The following is a 22,133-nucleotide window of genomic DNA, read 5'->3' on the forward strand; positions in this document are numbered from 1 at the left end:
CATGTCTGAATCTTTATTTCTCTTACAGTAGTTTTCATCAAGTGCATGTTTGTACGAAGCATTGATGCACAGGAACACAGCTCAACTCCAGCAATATTTATTTCTTTCAGTTTTGTTTGCCATACAAGGTATAACTGCGCTCAAACTCAAAAATCCTATTGTTTCATTGGTCACTGCAATGAGTTACTGATTCCATTTAAGAAGATCTTACAGCAACATTAACAATGTGAACACAAGTCTTCAAAGTAAAGCAAAATAGGTTGAAGAAAAATCATAGCTGAACAATAATTGACAATTCAATAGAAATGTGTTTTATCAGGTCAACATTTTGCTTGTTAAATGATGGGGTACATTATCTAAATATATACAGAATGAATTATCCATAGTATAAATATATAGCTTTTTTTTGGATTTGCTATATTAAGAATCAAACAAATATACCCATTTTTTTTTTTTTTTTTTTGTAAACCACACTTAAGTGGGAAGCAATACCATTACAATTGCATTTAGAAAAGGCAATATAATAATATAAATCAAAAATACTCTTATTCTATTATATGCTATCCAAAGATGACATCTAAAATGCCTATTTTCACAGTAGCAGCAGTGTATTGGCAAACCTTTGTTCAGGAAAGGCTTGCGATTTTTAATATCTGTCCCACATTTAAAAGATATTGTTCTATATTCACTCATACTGAGAGTCACCAAGCAGAATCTCAGCAATGAGTAATAACTATATATGTGTGTTAGAGAGAGAGAGAGAGACATTACATTACAAAAATAAAACTTTAAAAAAGGTAATAATTTACTGAATTTATATATTGTATGTTGGCTAAGAAACATGATTCCAAGTTGTGTAATAACTAAACCTGATTAATACAGCCTCAGTTTACTGTCTAACAAAGAAAGAAAACCAACCGGACTCTGGGAATCTCCAAAACTGCAACTCACATTAAAATAAGTGACTTTCCATTTAATTCCAAGCTTCTCTTTTCAATATCTTATTGATATTATTGTGAGCTATTCCTCTATGCATTCATTTCATTTTACAAAATAGTTTTGACCGCATTCCTTCTGTTTAAAATCCAGCACACACTTACAGTCCTCAGCAACCTCATATTAACATCAACTTTCATACAAACAATATCACAATCCACAACCAAATCACAATATAAAAAAGCTCCGTTGCTCTCTTAATGTTAAGCTTCTATAGATGATATGTGATCCACGGCAGCTGATAAGCACAATAATTACACCTGATTTATGAGCTATGCCATAAGCTCTCATTAAGATCATTCTTCCTCTCAAGCCTCAAGTTTTTAAATCTCTATATCTTGGCATATCTGCAGTAAGAACACAAAAAAATATCCTTTTTGTTTGGGGAAATGTTAGGAAAAGCATATGTGTATTTAATTTTCGCCTCATTCAGTCTCATGGAAATCAAGAAGGATCAGGTATCAAGTGTGGCTTCACTTGTGCCACCATCCCTTGCACTTATCATGAATGTGTGGATGTGAAGGATGTGAATACATGTTCCTGTCAAAGCCTGAGTGAATTTAATGTTTTCAGCCAACAACAGTGCTTTTCTTGGTATCCATGTTCTCTGCCACATACAGAACGCTTGCAGAAATCATCTGAAATTAAATTTTCCCAGAAATAGCTGTATCAAAGGTAAAATAACAAAAGGACCTCCCAGCTCTGCTTGTTAGAGTTGTCCACGTGAGACAAACTCCTGTCATTTAGACAGAGCTTTTGATGGCAAGAACAAGTCCTCTTAGTGTTTCTGAGTGCAGTTCTGCATCTATGGTACTTACTATGCCTCTGACAACAATAGAGGGAACATCATCCCATGATTTCCAACAGAAGCATCACAGATAGACTGAAAGAAGTTAGAGAAAACGAGGGATTGATCAAGCCATTATCCATGCCAAGCACTCTACAGAGGGTATTTCACCCTTTATCTGTCCATGAGAAGTTTGAGACCCCTTTCAATGTTCATCCGGTGACCAACACGAGTAACACCCAAGTCTACAAGGTCTTCCTTTTGGAGGTTGGGAAGGTGGGTGCCGTCGATTTCATTGTCCAAGAAGGCCTTCTTGTGTTCCTGCAAGTTGAGGCTTTCAAGCCAGTCGACTACATCATGTTTGGTCCAGAGTAGGACAGGTTTGTCAGCAAAGGGCTTGTCTGAAGCCTGAAACAGTGTGAGAGGGGACGGTGACTGACTGCTGACTGAGCTGGGGCTGTAGCATTGCTCTGCATTCACCATGGGTGGAGATGGAGGTCTACACACATCTGTTAATGTGGGGGAGGCAGCAGAGCCTGGGAGAGACGAGCTATGCCCAGATTCTGGAGGAGGCGAGGCTGGACTGGAAGCCTGAGGTGGCAAGTGTCTCTGTGTTGAGACTTGGGCCATCCACTCTCTGAGAACACACACACATACAGAAAGAGAAGTCAGATGCAGAACAGGACGCGGGACTCATTAAGGAATAAAGGAAAGCTCTCTGGCATCATCCAACAACAACATTTACTATGTCAAGGCATGTGGCTCAGAGGAGACCACTGCACTGTCAAGTCAAAGCGAATCAACAGATCACTCAATTAAGTTCAGTGTTGAGACACCTTAATATCATTAATAATACAAGGACATTTGTTTAAGCAGGAATTCTAGTCCCAAAATGTGATCCAGATCTTCTGAAACACGAGTGTCCAACTTACCTTGTCCAACTTTTTATTTAATTTTTTTCATTTTAGTCTGTCTCAAAATTCATGAGATAAAGATATCGAGAGTTTGAAACCAAATTATTTTTTTCATTTTCTGGACAAACAAAGAGAGATAAGGAGATAAAATTAAAGAAGAACTGCATGCTGGGATTTTCTCAGTATTTTAAATTCACCAATTCATATATTTTTACAGAGATCATGACTCTTAGTGTATCTTAATTTCATTAAGTAAATCAAGTAGGTTTGTCCAGGTCTGGAGAGACAGTTCAGGGTTCTTTAAAATTAAAGGCAGGTGTGTCCTGAAGGTTACCCCTGCAATAAAAGATTACCTCATGGCTGGAACATTTGGCTGAGGTTTAATCTTATTTCACTTGTTGTCCTCAATCTACCCCAGGAGTGTCCAGTCTACACATTCTAGTTCTAGTCCACCAGCGATCTGTTTTTTTAGACAGCTTGAATATAACTAGAGATGAGACACTGTCCTAATAATGACCACATTGTTCTGATATCATTTTCTTATTTTGTTCAGGAATGTTGCACATGGGACAGACTAGGCTGTTAATGTGCGACTCACCTTGATCCAATGCTTTTGGATCCTGCAGGTGGTGACCCTCCCTGGGTTGGAAATCTGTCCTTGTTCATCTGCTGAAGTTTGGAACTAAGCTCATTGATCACATTGGATTTAGGATCTGCATCGAGTGGGTTCGGGAGCTCATGGGGTTCCCACAGTTTAGTGCCTCGCTGAGCAAGCTTTTTGCGAAGCTCAGATTGTGCTCCACAACCCAGGGGTGGTGGAGGGGCTGGTGGTGGCTGTCCGAAAGACTCTATGCTCTCGTGTATCAAAGGGTCCCTGTAAAGTGCATTGCTTTTATTGATTATGGGCTTCATTTTTAGCTTTGATGGAACAGTTTGTCTGTCCATCGAAAGAGTCTGCCCATCTGCATAAGCTACACATGTGTCGTCAATTCCTTCTGATGAAAGTGTAAAGGTACTGGACACTGTAGAAATTGTACTATTGACATCAAAGTGAGGGTCCCCATTGTTCCGACTGTCGACTTCCTCGATGCCTGAGTCCGTGACTGGCTCAAACATTTCTGGAGGTGGTGGAGGGTAGGTGTGAAGAGTCATTGAGTTTACAATCCCCGAAAGAGACTTGGACTCCACACTGTCAGTGGTAGAAGCACGTGAATGATAAACAGATCCTATGGTTGCATTATTCTGTTTCTGTTTGAGAATCTCCACTACCTGGTCCTCAGGAACATCAATGCTGTTGGCAAACTCCAGAGGTGGAGGCAAGGGTTCAAACTCCTCATCAATATCCACCGAGGTCATTGGGGGCAGAGGAATGGTACAGGTAAACTTGACAGGCTCCTCCACAGAGGTGGCAGAGGTGACGATGGTCCTCATATGAGGTGGCTGGGAGTTGTGGGCTGTATGTTTGATGTTGGAATCAATGGGTCCATTGTCCATTCCAGGGGACTCTTCTTGTTCTAGTCTATTAGGCTGACTGTTTACTTTTGTCTTTGCCCTGTCTTGTGTGTGGACCATGAGGAGCCCTGCTGACTGCTGTTGTGATGAGTTGTTGGAGTTCTTTGACTGCTCAGATGGATTACTTTCCTTTGCCTTTTCTGTTTCATGATTAGACTCTCTTGTGTGTCTAAACAAACCTCCACAATCTTTTGCTTGAACCACTGCAGCTGTGGCAACAAAGTTGGCTTCAATATTTGAGCGTAGCTTGGTGTCTATGAAGAGTGGCTGGTTGAGGTTTGCTCTGTGAGATTCTCCTTTAGGTGGAGGAAGAGGGGGTTGCACGTGCTCCTTCAGAGCTCTATTACTTGCAGCTAGACCCAGAGCCAAATGTGGACGAATATCACAAGTCTTTCCTGATGTCTGGTTTTGGAAATCTCCATCAAGACTAATGGGAGCATCTGTATTGGGGCAGCTCCCGGTGCGTGTTGTGAAGGGCTCAATTGTTGGTTCTGGGATGGTAAAGTCAGTCATGTTGCCTCTGCTTCCAATTTGCTGTAGCTCTAATAAAGAAGCCGGTGGAGCCATAAGCTTCTGTAAACTCTTATCATTGGCAAACATGCCTTCATCTATGGACATAGACTGGCGTAAACGAGGGGTTGGGATAAATGGATCCTCATCTCCGAGATCCATTGACAGGAACCCTAGGGAGTTCTTGTGTGCTTCAAGACGCTTCTCACGGTCACGTACTGCCCCTGCAATAGCAGCTGCAAATGGGTTGCTCTTGGTGACACTGCTGTCTGGATGTAATTGGTCTGGCTGCTCAGAGGCGCTAGTCTCAATTTCCATGCTACTTCCTCGGCTGCTTTTGCCACTACTGCTAGTTGAAGGCTCTTTGACAATAATTGTTGGTATTGGGATTGAACATGTTTTCTCAGAGCTATTCTCAACATTTGGCTGCTTTATCAATGTACACTTCCTACGAGCTGGTTTTGGTGGGATATACAAAGTTTTCCCCACTAAGTCTGAATATGGGTTATGGGAAAACATGTTTTGCTGGGCAGCTGAAGGAGTTTGACAGTCATATTGTTCATAGTTTTGACGATGGTACCCGACTAGATCTCTGTCTATAGTGTGGAATCTGCCTGTTGAGTTCTGTGTGTAAATGGACTGGTTGGGCTCATATCCTTGTACCATAGGAGTACGGGGATTGTAAGGTGGGGATGGAGGAGAGACACCTGGAGGTGGGGGAATATCCTCAGATGTGTCAGGCATAGAGACACTTCTGGTGAACTTGAGCAGTGGAGGTATCAGGAGCTTCTTTTCTTCTCCTGCGATTCCTTGGGAAAGGAAAACACCTCAATAAGCTGTTTAGCTTTGGCCTATTTTTTTTTTATTTTTTTTACAGTAACATCTTTACATCTTCAGTTGAGCATCTAAAGTAGCAAGGAAATATTTACCAATGGACTTTTGTCTCCTTATACAGCTTTTTGGCACACAAACATAACTTCTGTGGGATCTTCCAGGAACACTAGGGGAAACTACAGCAACTCCTGACCTTTCAGATGTGGACGGCTGTAAAACAGATTGGTTGATAAGAGCTTAATGTACACAAGACAGTTTCAAGAATAATTATGCATCATGATTATAATATTAATGTGCTGTTCATGTTTAATTAATTAGTTCATGTTCATGACAAATCAACTTACATTAAAATCCATGTGTGAGGCCAAAAAGCGACTTGAGGGGCGGGGCTTGATCGGGGCAAATTTGTCCAATGATCCCTTTTCATGTACAAACTTGTGTGGCATCGTGGTCTCTTCAAATTTATCTGCAAAAGGCAGAAATGTCCAAGGGACGGAAGAAAAAAAAAATGGCAGTCCATCTTTATCACAGGCATCCTTTTTCAACAACAGTTTGAGGCAATTGATCACAGGGATACAGCGTGAAGGAAAAAAGTATGTAACAACCTTAGTGCTTGCACTGTAGTAAACAATAAATAATGATAATTTTCAGAGCCATGGACAGCAACACAGCTGAATCTAATCTAATATTATGATAAAGAAAATAAAGAAAAACACAAACTACAAGACAACAAATACTTTTTCACATTTCACTAAAATAAACCTCTATTAAACTGAATTGAAATAAGAAATATTAGTTTGGATTACATCTTGATCTTTTAAACTTATTTTAAAGTTTGTTTTGTTTTATTTATAATCATTTGTGGTCACTTTGCAGAGATTAGGTTGGGTTGAGAGCCACTGATCCAGGGGTCTGTACCATGAAGCTGGATTAGCTGGCTAGCCAGGTAAATTTCAGGTTAGTTTCAACTATTTCAACTAACCTGAAATTTAGGTACTGGGTACCACGTAAGTGGCTTGGCTTTTAGCAGCATTCATTGCCATAGTAACTTTTACTCCACGGTTGACGTGCTCCGGAGCAGATTATGTTATAAATCATTTATATTAATTTATCTTCCTTCATTTTTCATATGATGTTAAATTTGTCATATTCTTAAATCTCTTAACCTTTAGCAAAACCTTTAACCTTTAGTTTTGAATCTCGCTGGGTCTCTCGCGAGAAGTAAATCAAACTTGCTTTGTATTGCAAGGCTCGTGATTGGCTGTTCGCCAGAGATGTCACACATTCATGTGCACGCGCTCCACAAACTCAGGATCAAAGCCTCAGTTGACAAAGAAAGTTGATGAACAGCATCATGGTTCTAACAAAGCCGGATTGGAGAGGTTTGGTTTTGTCAACTCAAAACAAATCCTGTAACTCTGAATTTGTTCAGCTACCATCATGGTACAGGCCCCAGCTCTGTCACATCAAAACAACAACACATAAACAAACAAAACTAATGAAAATTTTAGTAGCATGAATTTTGACTTGCATAACATCCTGAACTTCATTTACTTTGTTTGATATTGGCAATGGGCACATATTGGCTGGAACGGTCTACAGATGTATTCATAGTATCCACAGACCACTCAGATCTGATTATTTAAAAAATCCATTATATTCCTGGAGTCAATGTCATCACAATAAAATGATGCCATCTTAGAAAACTCAAAATTTATCATTGCATCAGTTCTTGGCTCCCATATCAAAATTGGGTTTAGGAATAAATAAATTTTCTTATTCACAGTGCAATAAATAAATTAATATACAATTCATATTGCACCGTCCTTCCACACAGCAACAAACACACAGAGAAAGGATGAACCACAAACAAATGCCTCATGATTAGGTTCTTTTGAAAGTAATATTCCCAGTTCAGTGCAAGTAACCTCAATTAACAGTGGCATAATGTTAAACTGTCACTTCATTTATCCAAAACATAAAAAAAAAAAAAGGGACTGGATTTCGGGAATTAAACTCTTGGGTTGGAAACAGGCCAACACAGAAGTATAAAGCAGCTTTTAGGGATTGTTCAGATCACTAACCCTAATCAAAGCAATGGTAATATTGATGCTTGACTTAACAAACACTACTCATAAGAGAGAATTTATTGTGAAATAGCAGTGATTTATCAGATTTATCTCACCTAATTCTTCTAGTTCATATGTCATGGACTTGGATCGCATTGAGAGTGCAGTTGTCGGGGCTCTCTTGGGTGGAGGAGGAGCTATGACAAAAAAATATAACATTAAAATAAACTAAAATTCTATTATTGGTAAGCCTAATAAGAATGTCAAAGAAGTCCGTTTCCATCCATCACGCATACAGTAAAGTGTTTAATACCTTTTTTACGGGGTTTGCCATCTTGTTCGGGATTCCTGCTCACTGTCACCACTTTGAGGACCAGTCGGTTTCCTCCATGTTTAATCATGTTAACGACCTGTCGGTGCCCCATCTTCACCACATTCTGATGGTTGACCTGTAAGAGAAATCTCACTGCTCAGGATGTTTCTGGTCATTACTTTTTCTGTTTGAGGTTGAAGGATCTGTAGATGTTATTACTACAGCTGCAATGTTGTCACCTGTGTTGAGTTTCTTAATGCATGTTCCTGGTCTTGTGAATTATTTAATGAACAAGTTATTCCAGTGGTGCCTGCAGACTGACCTGAGAATATTTAAGCAATTATGGCATCCGTATATAAAATATCACACAAATGAATCATTCTTCCGAGTCTGTTCATTTCAGTGAATTAGCCAAATCATTAGCAAAACGGTCTGAAACCATTTGTGATCCAGTTTGATCGCTGTCTCTTTCTGAATCACTGCACTGAAACAGTCAGTGAAATGGCATCAGGACACTTAAGAACCAACAGGGTTCTGGATGAAGAGGACACTGAATTACAATCATCCTAAATGAAAGGCTTTAACTTGTGTATGTTCATTACATGTAGGCTGTGAGAACATATGGTTATTTGACCTGATTTCTAAACGCAGTGCTGGTCGACCTACATTTGTATTACAGTTTCAACCCACTGGCCAAGTTGAGATCCAAGAATATCTTTAAAAGTCAAAATAATTTGATTTAAACAAGATGACAGTGAAAAAAAAGGCTACATTTGCCTGAATACACCCTAAATTTCAAGACGTTCTCATTTGGATGTCTTCTTTATCAGGATAATACAGAGCATTCGACAGTGAAGATGTAAATAGATGGATGAGAAGAGAAAATATTCATTTGACCAATCAAACAAACCCAATTCCACAAAGAAACGCTCACTATAAACATTCTCTGTGAACTCAGGGTTTGATGTTAGAGTTTGTGATTAACGTGAACAGAGTCAGTCTGAGGAAGATATCAATCCATGAATAATTCAGTGAAACATTTCATTTATAAATGTTTACTTACATTGAGCTTAAATAGAAGTAAATGTAAGCTAGTTGTTGTAACCACTTTATATATTAGTTCTAAAGTTTGTTTTATCCATATTAAATTAAAAGCTTAATATTAATTGTGAAAATATGATTTCTCACACTGAACAGACTTCGGGAGTCTCAAATTCTGTCAGTGTGAACTGCTTTAGAGCTGGAGATTTAACAGGACTCACAGAAGTGTCACTTTGTTCCAGTTATGGTTTGAGATCTCCAAAAAAAAAAAAAAAAATCTGCTCAAATGAGTTGTGTTGCATGAGTTATTATGGCAGTGAACGCCAATGAAAAACAATCAAAGCCTAAAATGTAATTTAAACTCCCTTTTGTGAGCTGGTTCTCAGGCAGGTCTTATTCTCAATATTTTATCCCACTTTAGTTTAGGGACCAATTCTTTCTATTAACTATGACATTTGCCTCAACATACGCCTATTTTGCTACTTATTAATAGTTAGTAAGGTAGCTATTACATTTAGGTACAGATAGGTTTTACTGATCTAGATTCTGTATAATTATGCTAGTGTTTGCCACCATATATTTTGCAAATGTTGTAAACACCTAACAATTATGAAAATAAGGTTTTGACTAGAGCTGAAGATCTTTGCCCGAACCTGACGAGTTCGGTCGGGTTTGGTAAATAAGGGGTCATGTGATGTGTTTCGATTAGCACGAGAAAAATGTGAAAGGGTGCTGAGTAGGTGAAACAGAGGCTTGCCTCTGGCGATTATGTTTTGGTTGCACCAGCAACTAAAGCAAAGTCTGAGGTGCGGAAAAGTTTTGACCATGTTTATAATGAGAATAATGAGCCAGTGGCTTATATTGCTGGACGCACCATTAGTGAGCGCTGGAATGCGTTGAAGACATCTACAGTGGATTCAATCATTTTCCTCCACAAAAACATGTAGCCCTATAGCCTATCTTGGTGAGTAAAGTTTTTCAAATTATAACTAAATATTAATTGAGTCTTAAATGCATAATGTAGACAGAGTATATACGCTAATGTTGACATTATTCTTTTATTAAATTTCAGCTGCTTGTGGCAAAGCAAATCCAGTATAGCCTTTATTTTAATTTCCTTATTGCCAAATACCCAATACCCAAATATCCCTAAATACCCATCTTAAAAAATGTATCTTCATTTAATTTGTTGAAAAAGACTTGTTTTTATTGGTGCATTGGCCTATTTATAGTGCTGAGATGTTACGATGTTACAGAGGACTTATTTTATTTCTTTGTTCCAACTTCCAAGGTGCCTAGTCTACGTTAGTCATGAAATAAGACATTCCTCAAATTAATATCTTGTGGCCAAGGAATAATATCACGTTTCCATGATGTAATATGACTTTCCCATGACAAATAGAAGTGAGATGAACATGTCCCCTTCCTGGCACCGTAGTGTACACTATGCAGGGCTCTCACCTCGATGAGAAAGTCTCCCGTGCGGAGCCCCATCTGCCAAGCGCTGCCGCCCTCATCCACAGACTCCAGGTACTGCAGCGCCGGGAACGCAGGAGTCGGGATGAACTCCTCGATGGGTATGTCTGCTGTGGAGCCCAAAAAACAATGGAGCCTTCGTGTTATGATGATGCCAGCATCACCTGACATCTGATTCATCTCTGTTGCATGCTCTTAACTACTCACAAAGTGCAGTCTGACCCCAAATTAACTCAGAAAACTAAAACACATGCACAAAGAGAAAGGGAAGCTACACAGGAGTGGGTTTTTACTGAAATCTAAAAGCCTTTGCTTGTATTTTTCACGTGCGAGATGGTGTAGATTTCACTGAGTTGCTCCTTCCCTTCGGCAGAGATGCACCAGCTCTACACAAACCAGCAGTGACACCTGACATTTCCCATAAAACAGCCGCAGTGAGCAGAAGATCCCATTGCTTCTCAGCCTACAGTACTCACACTGAGAGCAGGACATGAGCATGTCATACTGTACTTTAAACACACCCTCCGCTGGATCTGCCATGATTAGAGACTGGAGTTTCACTTTACATTTATGCATTTAGCATACACTTTTATCCAAAGCGACTTACAGTGCATTCAGGCTAACATTTACCTAATGTGTTCCTTGGGAATCGAACCCACCACCTTTTGCACTGCTAACGCAATGCTCAACCACTGAGCACTTTACATGTGATGGTCCCTTTAAAGGGAAAAGGAACTTAAAAGAACATTATTTTGTGTTTTTGGTGTAATATGGCGTTGGTGTTTATGCATTTTAAGGTTAGAAAAAACACATTATTTTCCACATACTATACATTATTGTTTTGCACTTATTCCCTGCCTTTCTGAAACTTGTCGCTTTTTACAAAGCAAGGTGTGCTGTGATTGGCCAGCTATCCAGTGCATTGTGATTGGATGAATGCCTCAAGCGTGTGATGGAAATGAAATACTTAAATACTTAACATACTGTGATGCATGTCCCGGCATGACAGCCGTCGCACCCGTGCTCACTGCCACCCGGGGGCCATAGGAGAACAGCGAACGTTGGGAAATACTTATTAAATGGTAAATATTTGTCTCAAATTTCCTGCTGCCAACAGGTGGCGCTATGATTATAACTGAATATTGGCATGTAGATGTCTTCAGCCCAGGACTCTTACCAAACATGTGAAGTTTGGGGCAGACTGGACATTGCACGTTTAAGTTGGTTTAAAACAAGTCATTTCCTGTTGCCAGTAGGTGGCACTATAACTATAACCAAATATGAGAATGTAAATATCTTCAGGCCAGGACCAAACTTGTGAAGTTTGAAATAGATTGGACATTGTATACATGAGTTACAATAATGTTCTGTTTCACTGCATCAATATCATGCTTTAACACTTAGCTAAGTGTTAGCATGTTTTAGCATGGTTCAAGAATGTTGCCAGCCTATTTAACACTTTTTCATGCTTTCTTTTATATTGATAGGAGTCCATAACAGTGTTAAATAAGTCACTTCTTGTTGCCAGCAGGTGGCACTATGCAGGGGCGCTGCTGTCCTAATACCCCCCCCCCGCCCCCCGCCCCTTGAAAATATATATTCCAGAATTTTCAAGGGCCCTCTCTTCCTTTGGTGCCCTGGGAATCAGTACTGGTTTTACCCCCAGTCCGGCGCCCCTAGCTGGCACTATGACTATAATCGAATAAGGGCTTGTTGATGTGTTCAGGACCGAACTCTTATCAGACATGTGAAGTTTGGGGCAGATCGGACATTGCTTGCCTGAGTAACAACAACTTTCTGTTTCATAATTTCTAGCATGTTTGACAATATTTCTAGCATGTTTAGCATACAATGGTATATTTTACTGTGCTGCTAATAGTGCATAACAATGTAAAACATTACACTTCCTAGTAGTACTTATACTGTAGCTTCTGTCATGATGATTTATGACTTTGACCTTTGACCTTTTGACAGGTTGAACTTCCGGTAACCTTATGATGGATGGGCGGAACTTTCCGACTTCAAGGGTTAACCTATGACCTTTCCACGCATCGATCATGTGCTTTTGACAGAAAGTTTTACCCTATTGACCTAATTAGTTTTAAATCATGGTTTTGACGGCTAGTTTAAACGGAAGATGAAAGACTCCTCACGCATCGATCATGCGGTTTTGACAGAAAGTTTTACCCTATTGACCTGTTAGTTCTAAATTAAAACGGTATATGAAAGACTCCCCAACCATCGATCATGTGGTTTTGACAGAAAGTTTTACCCTATTGACCGTTAGTTTGTTTGAAGTTTGTGCCAGTTGTTTGAACTCTGTGTCAGTTAGTTTGTTTCAAGTTTATCACAGTTATACGGTTATGTGTGTGTGTGTGTGTGTGTATGGTTATACGGTTTCTCCCCCTCCCATTACGTTTATGAGCGGTGTATAAATGGGGTCGGTGTGTTCTACATTTTATATATATATATATATATATATATATATATATATATATATATATATATATATATATATATATATATATATATATATATACATTCTATATTTTATATATATATAAAACAATTAAAGGTTGAAAAACATTTCAGTTATATAATTTATATAATCTAAAACACATTTTAATTATTTCACATTTATATATATAAAACATTATATAATTTATATAATCTAAAACACATTTTAGTTATTTCACATTTATATATAAAACATTATATAATTTATATAATCTAAAACACATTTTAATTATTTCACATTCATATATAAAACATTATATAATTTATATAATCTAAAACACATTTTAATAATTTCACATTTATATATATATATAAAACATTATATAATTTATATAATCTAATACACATTTTAATTATTTCACATTCATATATAAAACATTATATAATTTATATAATCTAAAACACATTTTAGTTATTTCACTTTCATATATAAAACATCATATAATCTAAAGCGATTTAACTAAGGTTGAAAAACATTCTGTTCTTTTAAAAAAGGTTATAAATGAAACTGTATAAAAAATATACTGAAACCGTCTGTTTCAGATAAAACAAGATCTTTTTTTCTTTTTTTTTTTTTTTAGAGAGCAGAAATGAGGTGTTTTCAGAGAGCTGAAGGTCCCTGTGCTTGCACGCCACAGTGCACACTTGTCCGAGTTTACTAACCAATCATAATATCTTCAAAGCCATTTTTTAATTAAAACCAAACGTATCTCACGCGGGAGTACCATGATTTTGACAGTTTTCTGACGGTTGACCTATGAATTACGGTGGGCGAGCGGCTAGCATCTCTTGTACCCCTCTCTCTCTCCCTCTCTCTCCCTCTAATGCCTGTGTACACACATTCGTCTCCAAGTCTTATTTTCTTCTTTTAATGAATATAAACACATTATACATTCACAAACAATATAAAACAAAACATTTACATTAGTTTTGTTCATCACTAAAAATATAAATTTTACCAGGATCGGGGAAAAATATATAACTGAACAGAATGAAGAATATGGTCTATTGAGGAACCCGGACGTGTCATTGACACAATTCAGTTAAATTCATTTCACATTATTTGTTGCAAGACATTTTCTATATTATATTTAAAACCTTTTATATCCATCTTTATATCATATCTTTTTCAAAAAGCTGTTTAATTATTTATTTTAACCGTACACCTACAGTACCACCATACAATAAAATGCTGCATGCACGTACACTTTTAAGCGATCTGAATTATGACTAGCCTATAAATTTCATCATAAGCCACACGTACCTTGTTATATCACCATAATATCCACGGCGCTATACAAATTTGTATTCTGATAAACCATATAAACAAGCGGACATACGCGTGGACATATCAAGTTAAAAAGAGACTTATCTCTATTTTAAACAATATTAAATTATATATGACGGCATGTTACTAAACCGGAACATACATTTTAAACAAGTATTCATCGTTTTTATAAAACACATCGCAGTAACAGACATGTTACTAAACCAAAACAAATAATTTTATCATACATTTTTTTAATCATGTATTCAATCAATACTTATACAACATATACAAACACATTTTAAACATATTTTAAACAAAAACTAATCATAAACGCAGCCTTCTCAAAATTACAGACATGTACAATCATGCTGATCACATATTATGGGATATTCAGACTTTTAGCCACTAATACGTTTTAGGATAATGAAAAACACCAACGTCTGAGGGGTGTCAAAATATCTCCAGTCCCCAAAACCCACTCAGACTCCAGGGGTTAAAGAATATGGAAATAAATAATTATATAATGACATCGGGCTACTAAAGCAATTCATTAAACAAAAAAAGGTATTCAACATTTAAGTTAATCAAACTTATAAAACACACCATACTCTTCTTTTTTTTTTAAAAGATAACTTATTTTAAATGTGATAGCATAGTATATATACAATAAACATTTCTGATGATACATATAAAAAATTATCCCTTACAGTCTTAGACCGGTGAGAGATGTCCAAACATGAATGAAATATCCCCAAAATAAAATAATACGACTTAAAAAATAAAATAAAAATGATTAAATCATAAACAGAATCTCACAGGTCCTCGTAGTGAAATGTATGTGAGACCTGAGGGGCTGCTTCACACACACCCCGCGCAGGCGAGGGTGGAGTTCCAGACCGCATGATCTAAGTCAATGGTGTACATTATTTCAAAGCTAACATTAATGTAATGTTTTTTAACAATCAGTACCCCCAGTACATCTGATGTCCGTTGATTCTTAATTCAACAAAATGATAATATATATTACCTAAAATATTTTATATTTTTATATAATATTATATAATAAAAAATTATTTATATCATATTATATCATATATCATATATATGATTATATTATATTAGATGTGTCATGCATTAATCACTTTAGATTCTTTAAAGTTCTTATTTTTAGCACCATCTTCAAAGTTTTCATACCATCTCTCTCTCTCTCTCTCCCTCACACCCACCCACACACACACACACACACACACACACACACTCTCCCCCCTCTCTCTCACACACACACACTCTCTCTCTCTCTCTCTCTCTCTCTCTCTCTCTCACACACACACACACACACACTCTCTTTCTCTCTCCCTTTCCCTCTCCCTCTCTCTCTCTCTCTCTCTCTCTCACACACACACACACACACACACACACACACACACAATGAAACATGAAGCCAAAGTCTTTCTGTATGTTTTTTAAAAATAAAACTTAAAATATTGATTTTGCTTTAAATCTATGCTGAGGAGCTCGTTTGTTTGTCACAGTATAGACTGTGAAGTTTAGATGAAGTTGCTTTATCTTTTAGAAGAAAGACCCTCGATCGTATTCAACCATTAAAGATGGTTCAGGAAAGACCCACGCGTCCTAGAGATGTAATTTATGTGCGTTGCTACGGTCGTAAACCTTTCACATATCCACGGTACTTTCAGACACAGAGCAGGAAAGACATTTGCAGGCCCTCTGCTTAGCCGTCCCAAAATACCTCCATTTAAAAGCAAAAATATTAAAATGACCGCCTGTACATCTAACAGGCTGTAGTTCTATTTTATATGTTTTGTATTAAAAGTACTTACTTTTGTATTTAAATCCTTATTTAAAACAATATATTTAACCGACAGTATCCCCCCAACGTGTGTTTTCCATCAGTTGTTTGCCCTTCAGCCTTATTACGTAGTGCTTTTCATTTAGCCTACTGTAAGATCCCTTTACAATAGTGTAATGAAAGTTAACTTTTCTCAAAGTTTATAGTTGTATTTTACTGTATCCCCATCCTTCTATCCTGTAGATTGTATGCGTACTGTAAGATAACAAATATACATCTTGCTTAAAGTCACTAAAATAATTACACCTACAATTTGAAATGTGTTTAAACACATTGTGTGTCACTAAAGCAAGGCACACCGTCTATCGTCTTATTTTTTTAAATAACCGATGACCGTCATCGTCTCTTCATATAATTTATCCACCCGAGTGCTTTTCTCACACGAGTAGAAAACTCTTTCTCTTTTGGATGTGTTTGGCAGAAACATAATTTCTACATCAGAAATTTTTTTTAAATGTACGCTAAACTTTTCTCATTCGACAGAAATACTATTTTCAAATTATTTACCCGGCCTATAACACTCGGTGTAAATGTTCTTACCTAGAACAGAAAACATATACTTTGACTGTTTTGTAGATGCCAACAGATCATGTCAAGGGTGTTTCACTAAGAATCACAATTCACAGTTTTGTAAATCACATTTGTCTTACACCTCGAGATTCGAGGTCCGTTCACAATTTGTTTGTCGGATCCTACGTTTTTATGCGATCTTTGTGCGGCGTCATCGTAATAGGAATAAATGAAAATTAAGAAATTAAGTAACAGTTTTTTCTCTTTGAGATATTTCTTTTAGCTCAACTTTTTGTCCGTCCAAAAGTGTGATCGCATGAAGCATCGAAGCAAAAATGAAGTCTAGCTGTTTTACACTTAAAACTATTACAACTTAAACAAATCAAACGGTACACTCGTTAAAGTTTCCACACTCTTGTGAGATACATTTTATCCATAACCTTTTGTGTATTCGAGCGACCAAACCACTAAGAAAGAAAACTAACGTTTACAACGCATATAGAATTCAGAATACAATTGTTAAAGTATTTATTTTTTGTTAACTGTTGATTTGTAAATGATATTTTTATTACTCCGTTAGATTTAGTCATCGTGTTCGGATAGCCGATGACGCAAATCACATTTTGTTTTAAGAATCCTGTAAGTCCATGCCAACTCTCGTGCGGGGTGAGCGCATTCTATTCATTTAAGAAAAATGATTAAACATTTCCCCCGAACATTTTTTATTATTTTGACAAAACACAACACAATCAGTTCCTACGGCCATCTTCTTCGATTCAAATAAAGCAACATCTCCGGTGTACGCGTGTATGTGCTAAACATCTTTGCTTCTCCACTACGACGTTCTCACTTTTGTAACGGTTATAGAAAAATACCGTACACACTTTTGCATTTCATAATTCAGTGATTTTAGCTGTAATGGTCACATAAGACAAAAATTGTCAATGTGTGACTCGTAAACATGTATAATTTTATTTATTTATTTTTACCAGAGATAGTCGACCGATCTGTTGACACGTTGTTTTGCAGTTTTCTGATGAAGAGTTTTCTCTGACTGCGGTCAAACATACACTGCCTGTTCATAGGAATTTTACAGCATGACAATATCGCCCCAACATCGAGAGCTCTTGTTCATATAGCCGATGACCACATTCACATTGTTTCAGCATTTGCCAATTGACATGGTCGTAAGCATTATCATCTACCGTACGCTGAGATTTTTCTGCTTTGGGCACTTTTGACGGATTTGCTAGAGGGACTATGTCGCCTCGTTGTAACGTGATTACCTTTAAGATCCATAAGATTGCACTACATTCACCTGAAAAGGTTATAGATATAGTCTTTTATACAGGAAATGTGTATCAGAATAACAATTACCTAATAGTGAAATCCACTCTTCTAAACTATTGTGAAAACTTTTAATGTTGATCCGGCCCACCAGCCGTGTATCTTTTTCATTGTTTTTTAGATAAAGACTATTCTCAGAGTTTGGTCAAACAGACAAAACGTGAACAAAATAGAGTACAAGATGATTAAACGATTGTCAAGAGAGTGTTTAAACTGAGATTGTGATGCACTTTAGAGCTTTTTCTGGTCTACCTGTGTCACAATGACAAATAATAGCCACTACCTCGACTTTTAAAATGAGCCTTACCATCTTCTGTTATGACTCTTATACTTAATACAAACCCATCTACTACACTAAAGTTAGACATTAAAAGTCATGGATGTCATGGATGCGGTATTTTCATCGTATGCATCTCTAAACAGTACTTCAATAAATAAACCGCTGTTGATAAGTCGTTCATTTTGAGTGAGAGGCGGGATGATTTTGACCGTTTTAGTCATTCGTCGTGCTTAAGGTCTGATCCGGGAAACCGCACTACGACTGGAACTGCGCTGTCACGTCTAAATAACCGCTCTTCTTTAAGAAAACCGCGAGACGAGCAGTTTCTGACAGCTATCAATTCACTTCATTTTTTTTTTCACCACCACAAATATTTTGTTTAGCATACATATTAGTTTTAGTCAGTTACATAGGTGTCACGCATGAAGTTTATAGTTATTTTAAATAATTATGATAGAGTTACAGGTTTAGGTTAGTGGGGTGCCTGTAAGCGGTGACAACTTCGAGCATCGGAGACGACGGTGTTACTCAAACAGCCCATATCTTTATCTTTTAACAAAAACTGTCGTATTACGCGTTACTAAGACAAAATCTGTAACAGCGTTCATTAATATGTTGAAATGAAAATAAACATACAAAACTTTATAATGACCGTGAGTTCAATATAGCCTAACACCGCATTGACAAATGTTTGTTCTAACGCTTTCGCCCAAAATTTGCGAGATTTCTTAACGGACGCTAGAGCGAACTGTAAACCACACACTTCCTCATCGCATTACGCTAAGAAACTGCACATGGTTAAAGCTATTACACCATAAACTGTCTAAAGTTGTTAATGTACAAGCACAGTAAACTATTTCTACAAAAAATATCATTGCACTACTGTTTTTGCATATAATACATCGTTCAACAATACTTTTGCACACTCATTTGACTGTATTTATTACCGCCGTTCTCACGTTCCTGCTGTTCATAATGTATATATAATCCTTCATTGCTCGGTTCATCATGTACATACGATCCCTACATTGCATTCATATTTATATTCTGTATATACTCTGATCAATATCGTATATAGCAACTACACTTTATATTCTGTATAGCTTTACTTACTCTGCACTTTTATGTATATAAAACACTATATTCTTGCACTTCTGGTGAGATGCTAACTGCATTTTATTAGCTCTGTACTTGTACTCTGCATAATGACAATAAAGTTGAATCTAATCTAATCTAAACAAGTACAATCGTACGCTTCCAGGACTTTGCAAATTCTTTCTGTTTAAATTAGTTTAAACTGACTTTCGCATTCTTATCTTATTTTCACCAACTAAGTGTTATTCCTAGGCCTCGCGGATTGTTTTCTAGTTTTGCCGTCAACCTCTTTGTTCATACGTCGCGATATCTCTGTGAATTTGCTTGATTTCATAAAATATCTTTTACGTTATATCATTATACTATCCTAGTTTATATCAGATACAAGTTTGTTTCTTCATATTTCTCTTACATCTACTCCCGTCCATTCTACCCCCGTTAGAGTATCCGCGACTGTACACTCATTTGTAAGTCTCTTCGGACGTATGCTAAATCATTAAAAAAATGAACTCTGAGAAATAATATTCAGTGAAGGGATTCAAACTTTTATTTCAACAAAACAGTGTTGAATTTACAATGAAGTAATGAAGAAAGTGATCAAATTGTTATTACAAACAATAGGGATGACATGACATCACAAGTTATCTAGCCAGAAAAGAAAATCTCGGCAGGCCCTCAAGTTTTGTTCTACTATGAAATTGACGACGGTTTCAATAATTTCATGTATGGCGAAACCATAATGTTTAGCGACTAACATCACACACAAATCCGTTATGCACGTACACAGACAGAGAGTCTCGTTAATGTACATCTCGCCGCTACATTCGGCCGTCACATACAGAATTTTTCTGGTCGTTACACAAATCGGCGCCTTGCTGGTCGTATACAAGCTCGTCAAATCGGGCCACTGGTTATTTTTCAGGCTTCTTACAACGTCCATTTCTTTCTTGAGATTTGTTACGCGCTTGGAATCCGTCGTACAATCAAGATTCGGATCAGACGCATCGTCTATGATTTTACGCATCAGATCAATCATTTGCTCTCTGTAACATTGTTTAAACATAGAGTCTATGTTGGCTTTTACAGGACACATCTTTCCTTCGGCACAGCCGCACTCCACTCGCTCATCCGCAGCAGCGCTGGTAGTGGCGGACATCCTTTCCAGAATTTGTTCCAAGACGTAAACTGAGCGTTTTAAAATCCACGATGATCAATTCCACGACGATCCAGTGTTGTTGTTTTTTCAAAGCGTTCAGATCCGTCGAAGCCTTATTATTTGAAAAATTTGAGAGTGCGTCAGTTTCAGACAAAGCTGATTCTGTCAGTCCAGGTAGATACTGTTTTGATTCACAAAATGTTGGCAGTAGCTCCATCGACCGCGCTGTAAAACCCTTGTTCGCGGATCATAAGAAAACCTGCGATAACTGCAGAGTTTATGAGGTCAGTCGCTCACAGGGGATAAAGACTAGCTATAGTCATGAGGAAGTAGCGGTGGATCTTCTGTACATTCGATCAAAAAAAAAAAAATAGGTTATGGGTGTTGCGCTCAAAAAGCAGAGGAGGGTGAAGGACCGTAGTTAGGGGTTTGACTTGCGAGAAATATGAAGAAACAAACTTGTATCTGATATAAACTAGGATAGTATACTGATATAACGTAAAAGATATTTTATGAAATCGAGCAGATTCACAGAGATATCACTGCGTATGAACAAAGAGGTTGAGGGCCAAAACTAGAAAACAATCCGCGAGGCCTAGGAATAACACTTAGTTGGTGAAAATAAGATAAGAATGCGAAAGTCCGTTTAAACTAATTTAAACAGAAAGAATTTGCAAAGTCCTGGAAGCGCACGATTGTACTTGTTTAGATTAGATTAGATTCAACTTTATTGTCATTATGCAGAGTACAAGTACAGAGCTAATAAAATGCAGTTAGCATCTAACCAGAAGTGCAAGAATATAGTGTTTTATATACATAAAAGTGCAGAGTAAGTAAAGCTATACAGAATATAAAGTGTAGTTGCTATATACGATATTGATCAGAGTATATACAGAATATAAATATGAATGCAATGTAGGGATCGTATGTACATGATGAACCGAGCAATGAAGGATTATATATACATTATGAACAGCAGGAACGTGAGAACGGCGGTAATAAATAAAGTCGAATGAGTGTGCAAAAGTATTGTTGAACGATGTATTATATGCAAAAACAGTAGTGCAATGATATTTTTTGTAGAAATAGTTTACTGTGCTTGTACATTAACAACTTTAGACAGTTTATGGTGTAATAGCTTTAACCATGTGCAGTTTCTTAGCGTAATGCGATGAGGAAGTGTGTGGTTTACAGTTCGCTCTAGCGTCCGTTAAGAAATCTCGCAATTTTTGGGCGAAAGCGTTAGAACAAACATTTGTCAATGCGGTGTTAGGCTATATTGAACTCACGGTCATTATAAAGTTTTGTGTGTTTATTTTCATTTCAACGTATTAATGAACGCTGTTACAGATTTTGTCTTAGTAACGCGTAATACGACAATTTTTGTTAAAAGATAAAGATATGGGCTGTTTGAGTAACACCGTCGTCTCCGATGCTCGAAGTTGTCACCGCTTACAGGCACCCCACTAACCTAAACCTGTTAACTCCATCATAATTATTTAAAATAACTATAAACTTAATGCGTGACGTCTATGTAACTGACTAAAACTAATATGTATGCTAAACAAAATATTTGTGGTGGTGAAAAAAATGAAGTGAATTAATAGATGTCAGAAACTGCTCGCCTCGCGGTTTT

At 37.2% G+C, this 22,133-nt stretch overlaps 1 protein-coding gene across 1 annotated transcript in view; it reads right to left on the bottom strand.

The window, feature by feature from the left end:
- Positions 1–81: 81 nt before the first annotated feature.
- LOC127977102 (SH3 and multiple ankyrin repeat domains protein 2-like) overlaps positions 82–22,133 on the bottom strand; it is a 43,021-nt gene continuing 20,969 nt past the window's right edge. Inside the window, exons 8-12 of the mRNA XM_052581782.1 lie at positions 10,438–10,562; positions 7,936–8,071; positions 7,739–7,819; positions 3,296–5,528; positions 82–2,420 (exon numbers count right to left, since the gene is read on the bottom strand). Of these exons, the coding sequence (XP_052437742.1) occupies positions 1,958–2,420; positions 3,296–5,528; positions 7,739–7,819; positions 7,936–8,071; positions 10,438–10,562 (3,038 nt within the window). The 3' untranslated portion in view covers positions 82–1,957. The remainder of the gene's footprint in view (positions 2,421–3,295; positions 5,529–7,738; positions 7,820–7,935; positions 8,072–10,437; positions 10,563–22,133) is intronic.

The sequence above is a fragment of the Carassius gibelio genome, chromosome B18 (genome assembly GCF_023724105.1).
Source record: "Carassius gibelio isolate Cgi1373 ecotype wild population from Czech Republic chromosome B18, carGib1.2-hapl.c, whole genome shotgun sequence".
In the NCBI taxonomy this organism is placed as follows: domain Eukaryota; kingdom Metazoa; phylum Chordata; class Actinopteri; order Cypriniformes; family Cyprinidae; genus Carassius; species Carassius gibelio.